General features: G+C 54.0%; 1 protein-coding gene and 1 non-coding gene across 2 annotated transcripts; one reads left to right on the top strand and one right to left on the bottom strand.

Moving 5' to 3' along the window:
- Positions 1 to 11449: 11449 nt before the first annotated feature.
- On the bottom strand, positions 11450 to 11553 carry LOC112424992 (U6 spliceosomal RNA). The gene has a single exon (XR_003015964.1). It is a non-coding gene; the product is annotated as a U6 spliceosomal RNA (small nuclear RNA).
- A 3015-nt stretch (positions 11554 to 14568) lies between these two features.
- On the top strand, positions 14569 to 19542 carry LOC105472358 (distal-less homeobox 4). Its single transcript, XM_011725522.2, has 3 exons — positions 14569 to 15161; positions 18528 to 18724; positions 19155 to 19542. The coding sequence occupies exons 1-3, from the start codon at positions 14879 to 14881 to the stop codon at positions 19395 to 19397; spliced, it is 723 nt and encodes a 240-aa protein (XP_011723824.2). The 5' UTR covers positions 14569 to 14878; the 3' UTR covers positions 19398 to 19542.
- The last annotated feature ends 1249 nt before the right edge of the window (positions 19543 to 20791 follow it).

Raw genomic sequence — 20791 nt, 5'->3', positions numbered from 1 at the left:
GAGCATACAGTGACACACACAGGAGGGTGCGACACCCAGCTACGTACACAACATGCAAAGCCAGTAACCCACAAGGCCGTTGCGTAGATACAGTCACACAGAAGAGAGCCCAGCCAGATTCTCCCAGGCCCACCTGGAGACAGTATCAGAGTCCCATACAGTCACATCCATCCGTGACCGCTGTCTCCACGCAGAGCTGCACCCACATCATGCAGAGCAATACACAGCTACACAGACTGCCGCATCCACACTCCCAACTCCCAGCCACTCTCAGAACCAGTTTTTGAGAGTCGCACGCATTGCAGAGGCAACGCCCATTTCTATGCACATAGTCACACACACAACCACACAGTCACATGCAGCCACAAGCACATAGCTCCTATACAATGCACAGGGCCACACCCAAGCCACAGAGTCACACACATGCAGTCTCAGTTACAACCCATCACATACACAGTTACACACGTGTCACGTGGTCATGGTCACAAACACAACATCCACACGATTACTCAATCACCCAAACCCCTTCTGTTCATGGAACCTCTGGGGCTGAGACTCAATGGCAATTGACCCTGGAGTGGGGACAGGGGTATAATATGATTCCCAGCTCCCTGCCCAACTCCCTCTCTCCTCTTGGCTGCACCTCCCTGGCCATCCTGCATTCTAGGCATCCACTATTTGGTGTTCTCCAGGCTCTGCTGAGATCCCGCACCCTTTGCCTTGGAGATGGCTGAGTCTAACCCCCATTTTGCATCGTCCGTGTACTCAGTGCACCGTCTGGCTCTGTGTGCCAGGTACTGTGCTAGGTGCTAGTGAATAAGAGATTATTCTAAATCAGACCAAAAATTTTCCACCAGTGTAATGGCTATTTCCAAACACATGCCTGGGTGACCCTCCATAGATCTAGCCCCAAATGCCTACTTGTTTTCACACCCCAGCCTTCAGGTGGTCCCCCACAGGACCAGTACCCCAATCTCATTTTGTTCAGAGGCCAGTTCCAGGAGGCTGAATTGTTCTCATGTGATCGATACAACCTCTAATGGGGGCATGGGGCATAGACTCAGGAAAACATCCCGGTGAACTTGGCCTCTCCTTCTCTGGTGGGTGAGTCTTAAGAGGCCGCTGGGTTGAAAACACTCTGTGCTAGGGTCCGGAGTGCGGGGCTTTCGTCCTGTTCCAGCGTGTCCTTATGGGTCAGTCTTACCCCTCTTCTTCATGTGTTAACACTAGGGGTGCTGGGCCAAATCAGCTTCTCACCATTAGTGCTCATTATTATGCAGGTCTCCAGGCCCACCCAGAGCTTCTTTCTTTCTTTTTGTTTTTTTGAGACGGAGCCTCGCTCTGTTACCCAGGCTGGAGTGCAATGGCACGATCTTGGCTCACTGCAACCTCCACCTCCTGGGTTCAAGCAATGCTTCTTCCTCAGCCTCCTAAGTAGCTGGGACTACAGACATACGCCACCACGCCAAGCTAATTTTTGTATTTTTAGTAGAGACAGGGTTTCACCATGTAGACTGGTCTCGAACTCCTGACCTCGTGATCCGCCCGCCTCAGCCTCACAAAGTGCTAGTATTGCAGGTGTGAGCCACTGCTCTCTGCTGAGCTTCTTGATTTTAAAAATAAATTTAATAAATATTTTATATATTTGTAAAATAATTTTAATTCTTTTGGTAGAGATGAGGTGTCACTGTGTTGCCCACTCTGGTCTGGAACTCCTGGCTTCAAGCGATCCTCCTGTCTCAGTCTCCCAAAGTGCTGGGATTACAAGCATAAGCTACCACACCCGGCCCACCCAGACCTTCTTGATTCTAGAATTTGACACCCACTGGCTCTGGGCCTCTGAGGTGCTTTCCATCTCTAAGAAGGGCCATGAAACTTTGAGGAGCAGCCCTGCTGGAGGCCCCTCCCAGCCCCGGGCACTTGGCACTCAGGAGCCACTGCCACCCTCCAGGAGGTGCCACGTCATCTTTCTGGTTTAGAGGCTTGGGCTAGTTAAGGGCTTGTGGTTAGAGCAGGTGATGGCCAAATCTGAACTTTTGAGTCCTGTTCTTGGCTGAGGCTAGGCTTCCAGGGCAGGGTGGGGTACTTGGGACTCCTGGTACCTTTTCCAGGGCTAATGATGCCCAGGAACCAGGAGAGTCCCTGATCCCAAGCCCAGGCCTGGAGGGCTTATGTAAGTGGGGGCAGGGTCAAAAATAGGAGAAGTCCATGGGAGAGTCTCAAGTACTGAGGGACTTGAACGACGGCTGTTTATTTTTCAGTCAGTTTCCTATGTTGAGTCAATCGGCTTCCTGGTTTCTGTTTAGCTTCTTTCCTGGTACTTATGGAATAGGCTCATATGTCAGAACTGGAGGGTCATTAGTGGGTCCCTAGCCCTTTTTTTTTTTTTTTTTGAGACGGAGTTTCACTCTTGTTGCCCAGGCTGGAGTGCAATGGCGCGATCTCAGATCACCACAACCTCCACCTCCCAGGTGAAGCGATTCTCCTGCCTCAGCCTCTCGAGTAGCTGGGATTACAGGCATGCACCACCATGCCCGGCTAATTTTGTATTTTTAGTAGAGATGGAGTTTCTACATGTTGGTCAGACTGGTCTCGAACTCCCGACCTCAGGTGATCTGCCCACCACAGCCTCTCAAAGTGCTGAGATTACAGGCATGAGCCACCGCGTCTGGTCCCCTAGCCCATTTCTTTAGTCTATGACACAGCCCCTCAGCTGCGTGTATCATCCTAAAAGCTGCTTTCTTGGCTGTCCTTGTGCTGGGCACCCTGCTAGTCACAGAGAGTGCCTCATGGTCCTCACAGCAATTTTATGGAGTGAGTGGTATTAACCCCACATTACAGATGAGAAAAATGAGACTCAGAAGTTGTGAGCCACCTATGCCAGGCCCCCCAGCCCGTAAGCAACAGAACTAGATTGAAACCTACTGGGTCCAGGCTCTCAGCCCCCATCTCACAGCGTTCCCTGAGATTCCACAGCAAGCCTCTGCTTGAACACCTTCAGTGATAGGGGCTCACAAACACTTACTGAGGACAGATGATATACACACACATATTGGAGGAAGCAAAGCTCAATGGGAGATGAACTTGCCCCCAGAATGTCTTATTCCAACAGAGGAAACAAGATGTGAAATCACCACTCCGTTTAAGGTAGAAGGAATTGGTACCTAAGATAGAAGTGGAGAATGTGCTACTTTTGAAAACTCTAGTTATTAAAAATGTCTTCCTTATACTGAGCATAAATCAATATTGCAGCAGCTTCCATTTGGCCTCAAACATCACGCAGAATTAGTCTGAAGCCCTTCACACTTTTGCAGACAAGTCTCACATCCCCACTGCTGGCTTTCCATAGGGTCAATTGCCTCACTGCTCTTTCAGTCTTGACTCTTGTCATTGTACTACCCTGCTGCAGAGAATGGGGCTTCGCTCTGACCACGGCCAGCCCCAGCCCCGCACATAGCACAGAGATCCCCTCAGGTCCATGCAACGTCCAGTTTCTGTCCCCTCTCCTCCTTCACCCACCCATTCAGAGAGAGCTGGACTGCTCTGGAAAAACCCAGAGAATCCCAGAGTCAGGAGGCTGGGGTTCCAATCCCAGCTGTGTCACATACCGGTTGTGCAATGTTGGGTAAGGCCCTGAGCTGCTCTGAGCATTGGTTTCTTCATCTGTGAAATGGGGACAGCAATACTTGCCCCACCTGACTGGGTGGTAAGGATTAGCTGAGATCCTGAGTGTGAAAGTACTCCATATGCCACCGGGAGGACTGATTCTCACAAGCGTCCCTGTGCTTAGAAGCTGAGGGTGTCTTCAGGATTAGCTGGAGAGTAAAGTCTGCCCTGAGCACCTCAGCATGCAAGGCACAGTGCCAGGTGCTGTGAGGATGAGGAGCTAAGGAACTCTGCCCTGCAGGAGTTTTGTGTCCTGGCAGTGACACCTCCCACTGTCACCAAATCCTTGGGGGCAAAAGCTTTTTAATCAAATTGGGTGTGGCACCTCACCCTACCCCCCCAAGTGGATTGAATGGTGGAGATACGCATATCCCTTGTGGGTGAGCCAAAGGAACCAACAAAAGGAAAGGGAGTTAATGTGTGTGAAATGTCTGCTATGCATGGTCACTTAGAGTTATTTACTGAATCTTCACAACCCTGTGAGGCTGGGCTTATTATGATGTCCATTTCACAGATGGGGAAACTGAGACACAGGGAAGTTTTATTTGCCCAAGTCAGTAGGTGATGTAGGTGGAATTAGAATTCAGATCTGGGCCAGATGTACTGGCTCATGTCTGTAGTCCCAGCACTTTGGAGGCCAAGGCAGGAGGATCACTTGAGCTTAGGAGTTTGAGACCAGACTGGGCAACATTCTGAGACCCCATCTTTACAAAAATTTTTTTAAAAATTGCTGGGCCAGGCGCGGTAGTTCACACCTGTAATCCCAGCACTTTGGGAGGCCGAGGCAAGTGGATCACAAGGTCAGGAGTTCAAGACCAGCCTGGCCAAGATGGTGAAACTACTAAAAATATAAAAATTAGCCGGGAGTGGTGGCAGGAGCCTGTAATCCCAGCTACTCGGGAGGCTGAGGCAGAGACTTGCTTGAACCTGGGAGGCAGAGGTTGCAGTGAGCCAAGATTGCGCCACTGCACTCTAGCCTGGGTGACAAGAGCAAGACTCCATCTCAAAAAAAAAAAAAAAAAATTGCTGGGCGTGGTGGCATGCGCCTATAGTCCCAGCTACTTGGGAGGCTGAAGTGGGAGGATTGCTTGAGCTTGGGAGGTTGAGGCAGCAGCGAAGCAGTGAGCTATGACCACACCACTGCATTCCAGCCTGGATGCAGAGCAATACACTCATATCTATCATATCTATTTTTTTTTTTTTTTGAGACGGAGTCTCACTCTGTCACCCAGGCTGGAGAGTAGTGGTGCGATCTCAGCTCACTGCAACCTCTGCCTTCCAGATTCAAGTGATTCTCCTGCCTCAGCCTCCTAAGTGGACAAGATTACAGGCATGCACCAGCATGCCCAGCTAATTTTTGTGTTTTAGTAGAGACAAGGTTCCCTATATTGACCAGGCTGGTCTCAAACTCCTGACCTTAGGTGGTCCACCCGCCTTGGCCTCCCAAAGTGCTGGGACTACAGGCGTGAGCCACCGTGCCTGGCCTATTTTTTTTTTTTCGTAATTTTAATAATCACAAATTGCTAAATTTGCTATTGGGTGGGACTAGTCTCCCATGGCACCCTACACAGACTCTGTATCTAGTTGATATTTTAAAAAGAGAACGCTGAAGAAGCCAGAAGTGGGGTGCATGGTCTATCACCCCACTTGAGAGGTATGGCCTTAGGTCTAGAGACAAGAGTTCACTTATTTGCTGAAGTCCTTAAGGACTGAGAAGACTAGAGATTTCTTTCTTGTAACTGGATGCCTGAGGGTCAACAGTTTCTCCAAACTGAGCCCCAGACTCCAGAGTTAGCTGCCCATTCCCTCAGCCCAGCACCAAACTGTAAAGTAGTGCAAAAGGCACTGAGTCAGAGGCCTGGATTGAAAATCCTGCTCTGTATACATGAGTGAGGTTTTCCCTAGCAAGGCACTTTAAGACATGGGCCTCAGTGTCTTCATCTGTAAAACGGGGCAAATAACCACCTAGTTCACAAGTTATTATGAGGCCCCACTGTAGTTATAGATGTCCACGTGCTTTGGGGAAGGCCATATATGTTGTAGGGAAAATGTCATATTCCCTAGGCATTTGCCCTGCCTCCTCCTGTCCCCTGCCCCTTGCTGATTTGCCAGGAGGACTCAAAATACCTCATTACTTTGATTTAGAAAGTCCTCAACCCCAGCCCCAAGTCTTTACTGCTTGCGATCTTCTGGGCTTGAGCTTCATGGTGATTCCAGGAGCGAGTTCCCCAAGTTGGAGGAAGGCAGCTGGGGAGGTGGCATTCCAGGCGGCATGTCAGCAAGTGAGTCAGGGCTGGGGCGGTCCTCCTCCTTCTCCCTGGAGGTGGGAGAGGGCCTGCCTCACTGGCTTCTGGCTCAGGGCCCAGATGAGATTACTCTTATTTGCATGCATCTGCATACATGTAAATTTCACCTGTGCACACAGGCAGGACTGGGAAAGACATCTGTGCAGGGGCAAACTAGTCAGTGTGGCTGGCTGCTTGCTGGAACATCTAACCCAGGATCTTGGTCCGTGGTTCATCCCCACCATCAAATGCCTGAATCTGTGAACCAGGCACCAGCTCCTCTGGTTGCCCACGCCAGGAACTTCACAGTCATTTTTGCTTCTACCCTCTCTGGTACAGTTACCTGGCCCAGTAGGGTTTGTCTTTGAGCCACTCTTCTCATGCTTCCCTTCCTTTCCATTGCCTTTGCCACCACCCCCTTAAACCTTCCCTTCTCACTTCATACTTGACCTATTGCAACAGCCTCCTAACTGGGCTCTCTCGACCACCTGACCTTCCCTCCCCAACCCACCCTGGTACCCAAATGCTCCTGGGAAGCCTCTCCACTGCCATCTGGTCTTCTCCACTGCCCATGGGCCCCATTTGAAGCTCTTGGTTGGCGTTTGAGACCCTCCACAGTATGGATCCTCCTGACTCTCAGTCTCAGTTCTTTCCTCATTTTCTTGCCTTTCAGCCAAGTGGATGCAGGCCTTGCACACACCTTTTCTGTGCCTCAGTCTCCTCATTTGTAAAATGGGGATAAGAATAGGATTCTCGTGGCCGGGCCTGGTGGCTCATGCCTGTGATCCTAGCACTTTGGGAGGCCGAGGCAGGTGGATCACTTGAGATCAGGAGTTCGAGATCAGCCTGGCCAACATGGTGAAGCCCCGTCTCTACTAAAAATACAAAACTTAGCCAGAAATCACTTGAACCTGGGACAGAGGTTGCAGTGAGCCGAGATCGTGCCACTGCACTCCAGCCTAGGCAACAGAGTGACACTCTGCCTCAACAAACAAACAAACAAACAAAACAACCACCACCACCACCAACAAAAACAAGAGTAGGATTCTTGATTGGGCATAGGAGTTAGAGACCAGTCTGGGCAACATAGCGAGACTTTGTCTCTACGAAAATTTAAAAATTAGCCAGGCATGGCGGCACATGCCTGTAGTCCCAGCTACTTGGGAGGATGAGGCAGGAGGATCTCTTGAGCCCATGAGGTTGAAGCTACAGTGAGTCATGTCTTTGCCACTGCACTCCAGCCTCCGCAACAGAGTGAGACCCTATCAAAAAAAAAAAAAAAAAAAAGACTCTCTTTGCAGGATTGTGTGAAGATTTCTAAGAAAATGCATGTGACCCGGCACAATGGTTCACACCTGTAATCCCAGCACTTTGGGAGGCCAAGGCGGATGAATCACAAGGTCAAGAGATTGAGACCACCCTGGCCGACATGGTGAAACTCCATCTCTACTAAAAATACAAAAATTAGCCAGGTGTGATGGCAGGTGCCTGTAGTCCCAGCTACTTGGGAGGCTGAGGCAGGAGAATCACTTGAACCTGGGAGGTGGAGGTTGTAGTGAGCTGAGATCACTGTGGCACATGCCACCATGCCCGGCTAATTTTTGTATTTTTTTTAGTAGAGACGGGGTTTCACTATGTTGGCCAGGCTGGTCTTGAACTCCTGACCTCGTGATCCACACGCCTCGGCCTCCCAAAGTGCTGGGATTACAGGCATGAGCCACCGTGCCTGGCCAGAGTATGTCTTATATTCTTATAGAGAGAGAATGTACCACATAAAATTCTTGTGATGATTCAATAAAATGTAAGGGCTTAGCAAAGTGCCTGGAGCACAGACAACACTTAAGTGTTTGCTAGTATTATCAATATTATGGTGTTACCCAAGGCACAAGGCCTCAGGTCGCCACTGCTCCCCTTCTCCCCTAAAGGCCCTGGGACAGGCTCTGCAAGGTTCCTCAGAGGGGTCTCCAAGAATAGAGCCTTCATCTGCTTCCTCTTGTCTACACACCGAGGTCTACTACTCTGCCCTCCCCCCGTTTCCTGTGGAAAGCACCAGAGGCAGCAGTGCCCCATTGGGTTGACTGGTGGTTGGGAGTGTGGGACTGAGCTCCCCTTCTTCACTAGTTTTGGGGCTCATGCCAGAATTTGGGCTGCAAAGAGCTGTTTCTCCCCAAGGTCCAATCTGGACAGGTGAGAGTCAGCTCAGAGTCTGGGAGGGGTGTGCAGGGGAGGGAGAGGCAAACTGACTTGAGAAGATGGAAAGTCTTTGGGGCTCGGTTCCCCAACCAGCTTGCACCGCCCTCACCCCACAAAGCTAGTGCAAACCCTCCCCACTTCTCTGCCCATTTTCCTTCCCCCTCACCACATCCCCCAGCCTTTTCCAGGCAGCAGTTGGTGAACTTCCAGTGTGGGATCGTTTTCCAAAGAGAATTAATGAGAGTGATTGACAGCCGAGGATGGAAGCCAGGCTGGAGGAGGTGCGCGATGCACCACCCCCTCTGTAAACTGTTGAGAGTGGGTCCAGGACCCTCCTCTCCGCCAACCACTCCTGCCCCGCCCCCATAGCTGAGCAAGGTGAGGGGGAGGTTTGGGGAGAGAGGTGGGGCTGGAGGAGTCGGGGTGGGACTGAGTTACCTTTCACCTTACCTCTGTCTACCCTCCCCCTACACCAGGCCTGGGGACCCAAGAGCCCAACACGGGTACACAGAGGGCAAGGCTGAGTTTGAGGTTTTTTGTAGTTGTGATTATTTTTCTTACATTGAAGGGAAGGGGTATGGGTATGTCTGTGCCCCCACACGGCCACTCCGCTCTCCTCCTCAAGGCAGTACTTCCTTCGTTCTCCCAGGCCCAAACCAGCAGAGGTAAGGCTGTCTCTTCCCAGGCTGAGCTGCCCTGATCAGGATTGAGAGACCAGACCTTTTGTTATGAAAGAAAAGCAGTGTGGACTTCCAAAGGCTCTGGTTCGGTTGGGGTCACTGGTCAAAAAGTTGAACCAATAACCCCACCCTTGTAGACCCTCCATCAACTCCAAGGGTCCAGAGGGCAGGCGTGAGTGTGCGTGTGTGTGTGGGGGGGGGGGCGTTGTGTGTGTACGTGTGGTGGCCGTGTGCTGTGTTTGTTGTGTATGTGTGATGTGGCTGTGTGATTGCCTATGGAGGATATGCTGAGGCCATTGGGTTGCGGAAGTACCTGTCTGTGCATCTGTGCATCTATGCGTTTGTGATGTGTGTGTGTGTGCGCGTGCGCGCTGTGTTATATTGTGTGCGCCCGTGCACGCATTGTCTTCGATGTTGCCACTAAAGGAACCTTCCAACTCCCATACTCCCACCTCAGGCTTTCACTCGGCACCAGGCGATGAAGACGTCGGCGAAACACCAACTTTCCATGCCTAAGTCTGGGAAGGTCTGAAAATCCCGGCGGAGCTGCCTTCGTTGGGGGCCCGGCAAATTCGTTGCAGCGGGGTTGGCCTCAGGGCCTCTCGCCGGATCACTATGTTTCCCCAGGGCGCCCTGGCAGGCCAGCCGGCGGTCTGTCAGTCCAGCTCCTGGTGCGGTCACCTCCTTTCGGTCCACCGGGTCCGGGGCTGGGACACCCGAGGGAAAACTTCAGAGCTCCGCATCACCAAGCCTGGAACTTACGCGTCCCCCAGCCCACGCGTCCCCAATCCCGGGATGTTTTCTGCTCCCGCACCCAGCGAAGTTCAGCGTCGTGTGGCTCCCCAGCGGCACAACCTGCTTCCAAGACACCCTCAAAACCGCCCCATCTTTTGTTAACCGTTCTCTCTCTCTCTCCGTCCCCCCACCCCGTGTGTGTGTGTGTGTGTGTGTGTGTGTGTGTGTGTGTGTGTGTGGCGGGGGAATGTCCAGGTCCAAGAATTGTTCCTAGTTTTGTTTTTAACATGTTTAGTGTGTGCATAAAACATCTCAGCTAATCTCAAGTACAAGACTTTTCCTGAGCAGAGGCTGAAATTTGCAAGTAATGCAAAGACGTCTCCGGAGAGCGTCGCCTATGGCGGAGCGGGTGACGGGCGTGGGGAGCCCCACTGCAGTGCTGGGGTCGAAGTGGTGCTGACCCTAAGGCCTCTCCCCTTCTCCTCCCCCGGGAGCTTCTCCAGGGTTATTTGGAAAATGAGGCGGGAACTCCAATCCCTGAGAAAACGCTCAGGGGAGCACGGAGGTGAGCGCAAATGGAAGCACACGGCCGGGCTGGCGGTGGGCTCAGTAACCAGTTGGCTGCCCGCCTTGCGCTAGCACTAAATGCTCGATCAGAAAGAGAAAAAGAGGCGCAATCATTCCAAATTTCAGGAAAAGTCAAATCGGAGAGGAAGATGCAGGTCTCTTTAGACTGCCCTTCTCCGGGCCTCGCTGAATGCGGAGGTTCTATCCACAGCGCGCGGGGCCGAGCTCAGGGAGGCTGGAGCAAAGATGTGATTCCTTTCCTCCTGCCGCCAAACCGAATTATTCAGTTTCTCCAACCTGAGTTACTAAGAAAGAAAGGTCCTTCCAAATAAAACTTAAAATCCACTGCGAACGACAACACTATACAAAAAGTTCGTTTTGGGGCCGGTGGGTGGGATGGAGGAGAAAGGGCACGGATAATCCCGGAAGGGCCGCGGAGTGCGGAGGACTTGGTCGCGGTCGAATCTCTGTTTCCCTGGGCAGAGCCGCGCAGGTGAGCTCTGAGTGCTGGCTCGGGGTTACAGACCTCGGCGTCCGGCTGCAGGGGCAGACATAGACCTCTGCTCCTGGGGCGTGCGGTAGGCACCGTATCGAGCCCAGCGACTGTGCCGAGAGCTCTGCGCACTCACCAAGTGTTAGGGGTGCCCGTGATAGACCGCCAGGGATGGGGCTGGTTCTGAGGGAATTCCCGCTACCGGGAAAGTCGGAACTCGGGGTGATCAAACAAGGAGTGCATCCCACCGCCGTGGGTGCTTACGCTGCGCAAGGAGTTATTACCGGAGCAGTTGCGATGGCCTTTGCCCGGCGACCCGAGAAGAGTAAGCAAACTACCGTCCACCTAGCGGATCAGGTCCAATCCCCGCGCCTGGGCCCAATCCCTAGACCCCCGCGGCGCCGTATGCCCTCCCCCCAACTCTGGACGCCGAGGTCTGCCCCCCACGGCATCGCCAGGGTGCTGGAGTTTTCCGGGCCACTTGCGCTAAGCGAGAAGGTCTGTGAGGGAGACTTGGGAGAGCCACTTCTGGCCTTTGTGACGACCCAGGGGCCTCAGGTATTCCTTCTTTCCATCCCTCCTCCTCTCCCCTTCTTCTTGGTCTTCTTATGGTTTTGGATTTTAGTTTTTGCAATTTGTCGTAAAGCAAATGACAAAGGCTTGGAGTTCTTAGTCCAGCTCAGTTCTTATATCCCTTCTGGGTAAACCAGTCTCAGAGAAGGCAAATGACTGATGCAAACTATCCCAACCAGCAACTTCATGGCTGAACTGGATCAGAACCCAAGCCTCAAGCGTCTCAAGCCAGCCCTCCCTCTTTAAAAATTTTTGGTAAAATATGGAATTGCTTCATAAATTTGCGTGTCATCATGGTGCAAAGGCCATGCTAATCGTCTCTGTACTGGTCCAACTTTTTTCCTAAGCAAGCATCCTCTCTCCCATCTAATCCAATACGAGATTACTGCGCTTCCCAGCCCACATCCTCACCATGTCCACCTTTCCTGAGGTTGATGAGATGAGAGTCCTATTGGAGAGGATCCCTCCCTGGGAAGCCTGCTTCTGAGGAGACTCCAGGTTATTCCAAGCAGGTGCCCCAGCCCCACACCCTCTGGAATATAGGAGAAGCGAGCCTTGAAGAAACAGGTGATAATGGAAGGAGATGTTTCCTCATTTGTAAAATGGGGATAATAGTACCTGGGGTTCGAGCGTGTGTGTGTGTGTGTGTGTGTGTGTGTGTGTGTGTAGATGCACAGGACTTGGATGTTATGAGTGCTTGATAAATTCTAAAGGGCTGCAGAGTATGTCCTGTGGCTGCATAGGGGTGAAGATCCTCTGAGTTCAGAGATGCCCTGAGAGCTTAGAACTTAAGACAAGTATGCACTGAGGACCTCCTAGTTTTGGAGGATGCCCAAAGCCAACTGTGGCAGAGCCCTGCCAGAAAACCCATGCCTGCCCTTCTTTCCTAGGTCTTATAAGAAAGAATCCTGTGCATATGGTTCTAAGAGGAAATGTCTTTCCACTCATCCTGTCAATTCCAGCTCAAAAGCACTTCCTTTGGGAAACCCTCCCTCACAGCCAACCCCACCCAAAAAAACATTCTCTTCCTTTGATGCACACCTTTGATGCCATCCCTGAAACCTCTCCTTAGCACTGCTGTAAGGCTGCCTCCATCCCTGTAGAGGAAAATGGTGATGGTAGAATGGAAGGTTTAGAAGGATATATATCCTCACAGGTTCACAGCTCCAGCTCTAAGGAGATGGTGGCATGGCTAGAATTGAGGAAGAAAGGAAGAAAGATAGTCCCACATAGAATAAGCATTTCTCTACGGAGCAACCCTCCACACCCTGTTGGATGAGATGGGAGTGAGTTCTCCAGCTGCCCAGAGGAGGAAGCTTCCCTTCAAGAGCCCCTTCGTCCCTGCTCCAAGACTTCAAGATGAAGAGCTCCAAGCCAGGTGCTAGAGGAGTCTCTCCTTGGAAAAACTCACCTCTGTCTATTCCACTGGGGAGTCTAGTTTGAAATAGACTTGCTCTTCCTCCTTGCAGGACGCCTGACAGTGAGCTCCAACCACCCCTGCACACCCATTTGATTGATTTTGCCTCTTTAAGGAGGCCTGGGCTCAGCCATTCCCCAACCAGTGTTTTCTCCTATTCTTCCAGGCTGCCACCTCCTCCTCCTCCTCCTCCTCCTCCTCCTCCTCCTCCTTCTCCTTCTTTTTCGACTTAGAGTCTCACTGGTCAGTCAGGCTGGAGTGAAGTGGCACAATCTCGACTCATGCTGAGTTGACCTCCAGGGCTCAAGTGATCCTCCTGCCTCAGTCTCCTGAGTAGCTGGGACTACAGGCATATACCACCATGACCAGCTTATTTTTGTACTTTTTGTAGAGATAAGTCTCACTGTGTTGCCCAGGCTGGTCTCGAACTTCTGAGTTCAACCAATCTGCCTGCCTTCGGCCTCCCCAAATGCTGGGATTACCGGCCTGAGCCACCTTGCCTGATCTCCTCTTTTTCTTATCACCATCCTCTTCCATCTCCCAATTCTACGACTGCTACCTTCACTCTGAACCCTAACAAGGAGAGCATGAATATGCCTGCCAAGTTGCATAAAGTGGGAACAGGTGTTTGGGTATGTGGGGGAATTTGTGAAGACTGGCGGTTTAGGGATGGAACGGTCTCTCCCCTAACAACATAAGGCATCTTAGATGTGTGTGGACAGGTATCTCTCATAGGGTAGGAACACAAGTATAAATGTTATGTGCTTGGATCTTCTATATTTTCGAGTATGCACACCAGTGATTTGACTTGTATACTTGTGAATCTATGTAAGAGACAAGTACTAGATAGTGTTTTTATTCAGAGATAGTGCTCATTCATCTTTAGGTATGTAGATGTATGCATATCACAGCCTAAACTGTTTGCAGATCTATAAATGAACCTCTCTTTTTATAGACAAATGCTAGTGTGAACATCAGTGTAGGCACCTCTATGTTGGTATATGTGAGTATATATGTTGTATTTGAATGGAGTGCCTGTGTAGCTGTGTACACGTGTCAATAAATGCTTGTATACGTGGACACGTGTCCATCAAGGCCATGGATACTAATGTTTAGAAGCAAGTCCTGAACACAGCCTGGAAAATGCACCAGGGAGACTGGCCTGCAGTATTTCCTGTGCCCGCCCAGGAGCCATCCAACTGGACTCATCTCCCACTCCCAGATTTCGTCCGGGTTCAAGCAACACTTCAGCCTCCCGCGGCGCCAGCAAAGGCGGGGTACCACAGAGGCTAAAGCCCAGAGGGCGGATCCCTTCTTCAGCTTCGGGGGCCTGCGAGGAGCTGCGGTGTCGCAACCAAACCCGGGCCCCTGCCGGAAGCGGAAGCCAGCACGGGGGACGGTGGGGTGCAGCAGCGGCGGTCTCGGCGTGCCAGGCCCAGGGCGCCCCGCGGGGGCGTGCGCGCCACACGCGTACGGGGCAGGCTGGGCGCCGGGCGGCACCCTCCCAGCCCCGGCGTCTATTTACCAACGAACTGCCGGCGCTCAGCAGCGGCGCATTCCGACGCACTGACTAAGCGGCTGGCGCTGGCGGTCTGCACTTGACTCCCCTGCAGGTCCACTGCGGCTGGACCAGAATCGACGTGTAGACCCCGAAATCGGGAGACTGCGAATGCAGATTCCCTGAGTCTCCGCGGCCGCAGGGCCTCTGCCCACCGCGCAGCTCCCTGTCCCTTGGGCATCCAGACTCGCCACCTCTCTAGCATTTCTGCCATTATAACCGAGGTTCCTGGACTGCACCAATCGCCCTGCAACCCCAGCACCTCTCGGAGAAGACCTCTAGCTAGACCGGCCTGGAGAGTGCGCACCGCCCCCCTCCTATTTCACACTTCTCTACCGCGGGCTGTCCCGGGAGGCGGGGCCCGGCTCCAAGTCTCGGTGAGGTCACCGCGGGCGGTAGCCAATCCGGGACGTCTAAGAGGGCGGGGCCCCCGTCGGGTCCCGGGAACCGAACCCGAAGGAGAGGAGGGGGCCCCCATGGATTTAGGGGGGAGGGGAAAGCCATGGGGGGGCACCCCCCCGGAACCCCTTTCCCAGGCGCGCGTTCTCCGCTGAAAGAGGCTCAGAGAGACACTTTCTCTGGGATCTTAAGTGTGGGGGCTGCCAGCTGGGGGGCCAGTCCGGCCCAACGCCGGAGGCTTGGAAAAGAGAGTTGGCAGAGGGAGCGGACTACGTGCCGGGCCATGGCCCTTCTGCCGGGGCCCTGGACACAATGACCTCTTTGCCCTGCCCCCTCCCCGGCCGGGACGCCTCCAAAGCTGTCTTCCCAGATCTCGCCCCCGTCCCGTCGGTAGCGGCTGCCTACCCTCTTGGCCTGTCCCCTACAACCGCAGCCTCCCCCAATTTGTCCTACTCCAGGCCGTATGGCCACCTCCTGTCCTACCCCTACACCGAGCCAGCGAACCCCGGAGACTCCTACCTGCCCTGCCAACAACCCGCGGCACTCTCTCAGCCCCTCTGCGGCCCCGCAGAGCACCCTCAGGAACGCGAGGCAGGTAAGTTCGGCCGTGGCGGCTCTTCCCACCTCTGGGGTTCGGCTCCTGTGTGCCCCTAAACTTCTCCCTCGCCTGGTTGGACGCAGCTAGCGGGATTCAAACCCTACTTGGATTCCCTGGGAAGTGGGGGTGGGGGGGAGGGTGAAGGGATGGGGCGGGAGACACGGGGGGAGGGGCGGGGGAGAGTTGATCTAGGTCTCCTTTCAAAACCGACCTGGTTTCGATTTGCAGTTGTGTAAAGATGGGGAAAGGGCTCCCTCCCACCCCCAACCTGGAGCAGCGGGGCTGTGCATACCTACTAGTAACGGAAAACTGAAGCACTCCAGATGTGGGGATGGGGGCCTAGTCCTTTGGTCAGAAATCCCCCAGGTCCCCCCCCCCCACAACCCATCCTGCACTCCCTTCCTGCCCCATGTCGCCCCTCTCTGGGTTAGTCTCAGAAAGCAGTGATCAAGCCAAACCCTGAAAAACAAATCAAATCCTAGTGAGAGGGCTGTAGACATCGAGGCTTATTCTGGGCTCTGTCCTCTCCCTTCCCTGGCCTTACCTGCTCTCCTCAGACCAGGCCTGACCTTGACTGGAAGCTGGCCTGGCAGAATCTGGAACTAGGATCCCTCCATCCATTGTTCCGAGAAGGTAGCCAAAAGTTGGCCAGAAAGTCCCTCATCTTTCCCTGACTACCTCAGCCTTCCAGTCAAAGGAGAGGCCATCGCTGTCATCTCCACTCTTTGGCTTTGGGGTGGGTAAGGCCACAGTTCCCATTGCCTGGAGCAACTCTGAGCTCCTGAGAAAGTGTTCACTGGAAGGCCTCAATGAAGTGGAGAACCTGGCCCATCTTTGGGATCCTGGGTCTTGCAGCTGAGCTGACATACAATGTAGGTATGGCATTGTCCACAATCCCATCTGCACTGGCTCCAGCTTAGCCTCCAGGTCCCTGGACTATCTGCCTCCATCTAATTGCCCACACCCTCCCCCTGCAATTGTCTTTGGCAGTCTCTTCCAAGGAGGCATATCCACTAGGTCACTGACTTCATTGGAGTCAGCTCAGGACCAAGACATCTTCCTCCCTTCTCCTGTGGCTCTGACATGCTCACAAACCATCAGAGCCAGAAGTGACCCTAGGATTTGGGAGCTCAACTTTTTTGACCTATAGATGGGCAAAGCATGTGGCCAGGAGCATCGATTTTAGGGATCTTCCTCCAACCCTCCAAAAGTTAACTGCCTTCAGTGACAGAACTGTGGCTGTCTCTCCTGGGCTGCGGGGTATGGTTGGAGTAGGGGCAGTTGCAGGGAGGAGTAGTTCTAGTTTTTACAAATGAATCCCTTTGACTGTCCTTTAGTGTATGCTAATAAGATGTGTTTGTGTTATGCATTTGGGGACTAGGGTGGGAATACCATGACCTTGTCCTCAGGAGAATTGCTGGCAGTAGGGTTGGTGTTGTCAGTCTTGTCTGACGCATCCCTTGCCTTCCCTTTGTTTGATCTAAGGACAACAGAGTGGAGAGTTCATTTTCTTTAAGGACTTTCCCCCATCCAACGAAAAACCACACACACCCAGATTTCCTTAGAGTACATTTCTAGCATTTCTCTACTGGAACTGGTGGGTTCGGGCGCTCTGGAGTGGAGGGCGTGTGATCGAGAGCTTGGGGTCCTCCTTTTACTTCCACTCTATGTCCACTCCTGCCTTGGGAAGGGGTTTGGCTCCAAATGAGCGGCGCCACCACCCCGTTGAGTCGTCGGGAGCAGCGGGCCTGGAGAGAGGCCTTGGGGCTCCATGATCGCGACCCGGGCAGATCCAGTCGTGACTTGCTGGAACTGGGGTAGGGAAAGACAGCTGTCAGGGAAGGAACTTGGAGGGGGTCTGCTGGGAGAGATGGGGCGCGGAGGGCTGTGCGAATTCAGCAACTGGGTTGGCCTCAGAGACTCTCTGCGTCGCCGCTCGAATTGCACAGTCCACGCAGCCAGAGAGGCGCGGGTGGGCTCTGGGCTGCCAGCCCAGAGCTGCCAGCAGTGGGGTCGAGGCAGGGGAGGCAGGACAGGCGCGGGCGGGAGCGGAAACTCAACGGTTTTTCTGGGAATTGGTTGAGGCAGGGTCGAGGAGGGAGGATCTCAGAAGCCCGCAGCGCCCGAGGCCACGGGTGAGGGATGCGGGGGAGGTGACGGCAGCTGGTGACCGCGGCTGGCCGAGGGCGGGTACACTGACGTGTGGAGGGTGAGCCCGACTAGGGGAAGAAGGTGGGGGGACGCGGGCGGACACAAGCCGCTCTCTCTCGGCTCAGGTCGGCTGGCAGACCTGCAGGGAATGCGGCGAACGCTGCCCTAAGCCCCCGGGCATTGCGGCTGCTTCATCCGCCCTACTCCTCCGATCGCCTGGGACCTCTCCAGCGTCCCCGTAGAGCCCCGCAGGTTAGGGTGGCCGGCTCGAAGAACGGAAACCCCTCGGCCCAGCCCTCCCCTGCCCCTCAGCATTCTAGGGCCGGGCTGTCCCACGGCCGAGATTCCTGGAGAGCTAGGAGGGCCAGAGCTGACCAGATCCCCCGCGGCGGCACCGCAGCGCGATCCAGGAGTGGCCCTGCCGGGCTGGGCTGCGCGCTCTCGGGACCCGGGTCACCTTCCCTGCCGCCGGAACCGCTCTGTGTGCGCCGCCCAACGAAGGAAGGGGCTGCCCCACGCAGATCCGGCTTCTGGGGGTCCCTGGAAACCCAGCCGGCCACGGTGTGGCGGGGCAGTGATGGTCACTTTTCCTGCTGGGTGCGCCTGAGCAGAGGGGCAGCCCGTTACAGTAGGCGAGGCCAGGGCAAACCTGGGGTCTCTATCCGCGCTGCGAGGCTGGGATTCAAGGTCCTTTCAGCCGGGCCTCTCACCCACCCCGCTGGCCGCAGCCGGAGGCTGCCACGCGGACACCATCTCAAGCCTCTGAGCATTGCTCTTGAGTTCCCTCCGCCTGCTGTGTCCTTCCTCTGTCATCTCTAGGCCTCGGCTCAGCCCAGGACCTAGCCTTTCTGCCCCGCCCTACCCCAAGCTGGCGCCACCGCCCGGGGCTGAACTCCGACCTCCCACCGCAGGCTCCGCGGTACCCTGGCTGTGGCCCTCGGCGCTTTCTTCCTAGGGTCACAGAACCCATAGGAGTGGGAGCTCCCTGGGAGCAGAACCGCCCCTTGTATCACCTGGCACGGTGAACGTGGGGGTTGAATCGCTCCACGCGGAAAGTAGAAGGCAGGGGCCAAGGGGGCGATCCTGGTGGCTGCGCTTTTTGATAATTGCCGCCGACGGCTTGCAGACGAGATGCCAATAAGCCTATGAAACTGCCCATCCTACCCCCTCGCTCCCTCCTCGCCCCCTACACCGTTTTGTGCTGCCCACCAGACTCAGAGAAGCCGCGGCCGTCCCCGGAACCCTCGGAGCGGCGCCCTCAGGCTCCAGCCAAAAAGCTCCGCAAACCGAGGACCATCTACTCCAGCCTGCAGCTGCAGCACCTAAACCAGCGTTTCCAGCACACGCAGTACCTGGCGCTGCCCGAGAGGGCCCAGTTGGCAGCGCAGCTGGGCCTCACCCAGACCCAGGTGGGGCCAGTGTCATCCTTCCCCAGCTTTCACCTTCCCCACACGTGTTCTCTGGGAACTCATCCCCCAGCCCCAGCTGTGAATGACTGATGGCGTGGTGCTGTGGCCCTGTTGTCACAGTTCTCCAGGGAATGTTCATAGCTGGCTGTTAGTAAGCCTTGGGGGGAATGTGTTGAAAGGTGTGCATGTAGGTGCGGGTGGGGTGGAGGGGGTCAGGAAGAGGAGGGTAGGGCAGACAGGGAGACATGGATACTAGCTCAGAGGCAGGAACTCAGGAGACTTCTGGGGCTGTGGGGGACTGGAGCAAATGTTCCCAGCCTCTGCTGGTCTCCCAGGACTGCACCTACACCTGGATCCCTTTCCCTTTCTCGAAACTTTTCACACATACCTTCCTCCTGATCTTTCATTCTTTCCCCTTTTCTCCCCAAAGGTAAAGATCTGGTTTCAGAACAAACGCTCCAAGTATAAGAAGCTCCTGAAGCAGAACTCTGGGGGGCAGGAAGGGGACTTCCCTGGGAGGACCTTCTCTGTGTCTCCCTGCTCCCCCCCCCTCCCCTCCCTCTGGGATCTACCCAAGGCAGGGACTCTGCCCACCAGTGGCTATGGCAACAGCTTTGGAGCCTGGTATCAGCATCACTCCTCAGATGTCCTGGCTTCGCCTCAGATGATGTGAATCTGGGGAAGGGCAGGCCAGGCCCCCAGCCCTCCTGCAAAGTCCAGGACCCAGGCAGTCCACCTGCACCCCTTCTGGGCTGGGAGGAAACCAGCTCCAGATGGGTTTTCTCTGGAGGACAAGCAGTTAGAGGAGAAAAAGGAATGGGACAGAGGCTGTACCCCAAACATCTAAATCAAGGACCTCAGCCATAGTCATTGTCCCCACCACTACCATGGACTGGACACCTTCCCTCCAGCTGGACAAAGGCTCTGGAGAGAGAGAGCCATTGGCTGGAGTTGAGACTGTCCCCAGGACCCTTGGTCTTGCCACTCCCCCACTCCTTCTTCCCTCTCCCTCTTTCCCCTCCCCCTGCCTTCTTGAAAAGGACTGAATCCCCACTACAGCCTGGGTGCAAAACCAATAAGAAACATTAAGTATTTTTTTTTCTTTGTGTGCCTTGGGCCTTGCCTAACCCATTTGTGAGCAAAAGCAGAAGTGGACCACCATTAGCTCCCACCCACCCAGCAATTTTTCCCTGGAGATCAGCCCGTTACCCCCATAACTGATTTACCTACTTACCATCCAGGAAGGTAGAAGAGATGCAGAGAAATGTGGAATTTGTGGACCTATGGGTAATTTATACTCTCCTCCAAAAAAAAAAAAAAAAAACCCTCTTTCCCACCCCCCCACCCCCGTCTCCCCTTTTTGAATAGATAATGGAACCAATTATACATATAATTCAATAGGTATTTATTGAGCAGCTCCCTCCTATTCCCCATCCCTAGTCCCTAATGAACCCACAGGCACACACTTTTGGAAACCTGGTAACACTTGGGGGGAAATGGGGACCAACTGGCTCTCTGGATTAGTACGGGTATAGACACCCCCAAGTAGGTGGGTAGGCCCATTGATTCAGCTCCTTGCAGCTGTCTCTGTTCAAAGAAACTGTGCAGATTTAGAACGAATTGGAGCTTGAGCTTCACACCACCAACTTCCAGAGATTAAAGTTTGTACAAAACTTTGCGTTCTGGGTGTGAGATGTGTTTGTTTCCTGACTTCTTATGGGTAGGGCCTGGTCACGCATGTCTTCTGGCCCATCTGACTCTTCTACCATGGAATTACAGGCATCAGAGGCACTGGATTCTAGATTTGTCTTGGCCACTAACTAACTTTGTGATTCTGGCTTTGGAATGTTCTAACAACATCCACAATTTAATATGCTCCCGTGTGAACCCAGGAGATGCTCATGCAGGGTCTGAGTGCGACTCCCCAGCAGACGCTCTCCAGTTCTAGAGGGAGCCAGGCACCTTACAGTCCCTAGGCCCCACCTTTAGCCCAGGGAGAGGCCCTGTTCACCTTGAGAGAGGGCACACCCACGGATCCGGTCCAGTCCTACCTGGAGAAGTGTGCTG

The sequence above is a fragment of the Macaca nemestrina genome, chromosome 17, assembly GCF_043159975.1.
Source record: "Macaca nemestrina isolate mMacNem1 chromosome 17, mMacNem.hap1, whole genome shotgun sequence".
In the NCBI taxonomy this organism is placed as follows: domain Eukaryota; kingdom Metazoa; phylum Chordata; class Mammalia; order Primates; family Cercopithecidae; genus Macaca; species Macaca nemestrina.
Note: the sequence above shows the minus strand (reverse complement) of the source record. Positions and strands in the feature narration are given on the sequence as shown.

Excerpts from the sequence above, each read along its gene's own strand:
- LOC105472358 (XM_011725522.2), top strand. The coding sequence starts at position 14,879 with ATGACCTCTTTGCCCTGCCCCCTCCCCGGCCGGGACGCCTCCAAAGCT. Across the intron at positions 15,162-18,527 it reads CCCTCAGGAACGCGAGGCAG|ACTCAGAGAAGCCGCGGCCG; the intron begins GTAAGTTCGGCC and ends GCTGCCCACCAG. Across the intron at positions 18,725-19,154 it reads TGGGCCTCACCCAGACCCAG|GTAAAGATCTGGTTTCAGAA; the intron begins GTGGGGCCAGTG and ends TTCTCCCCAAAG.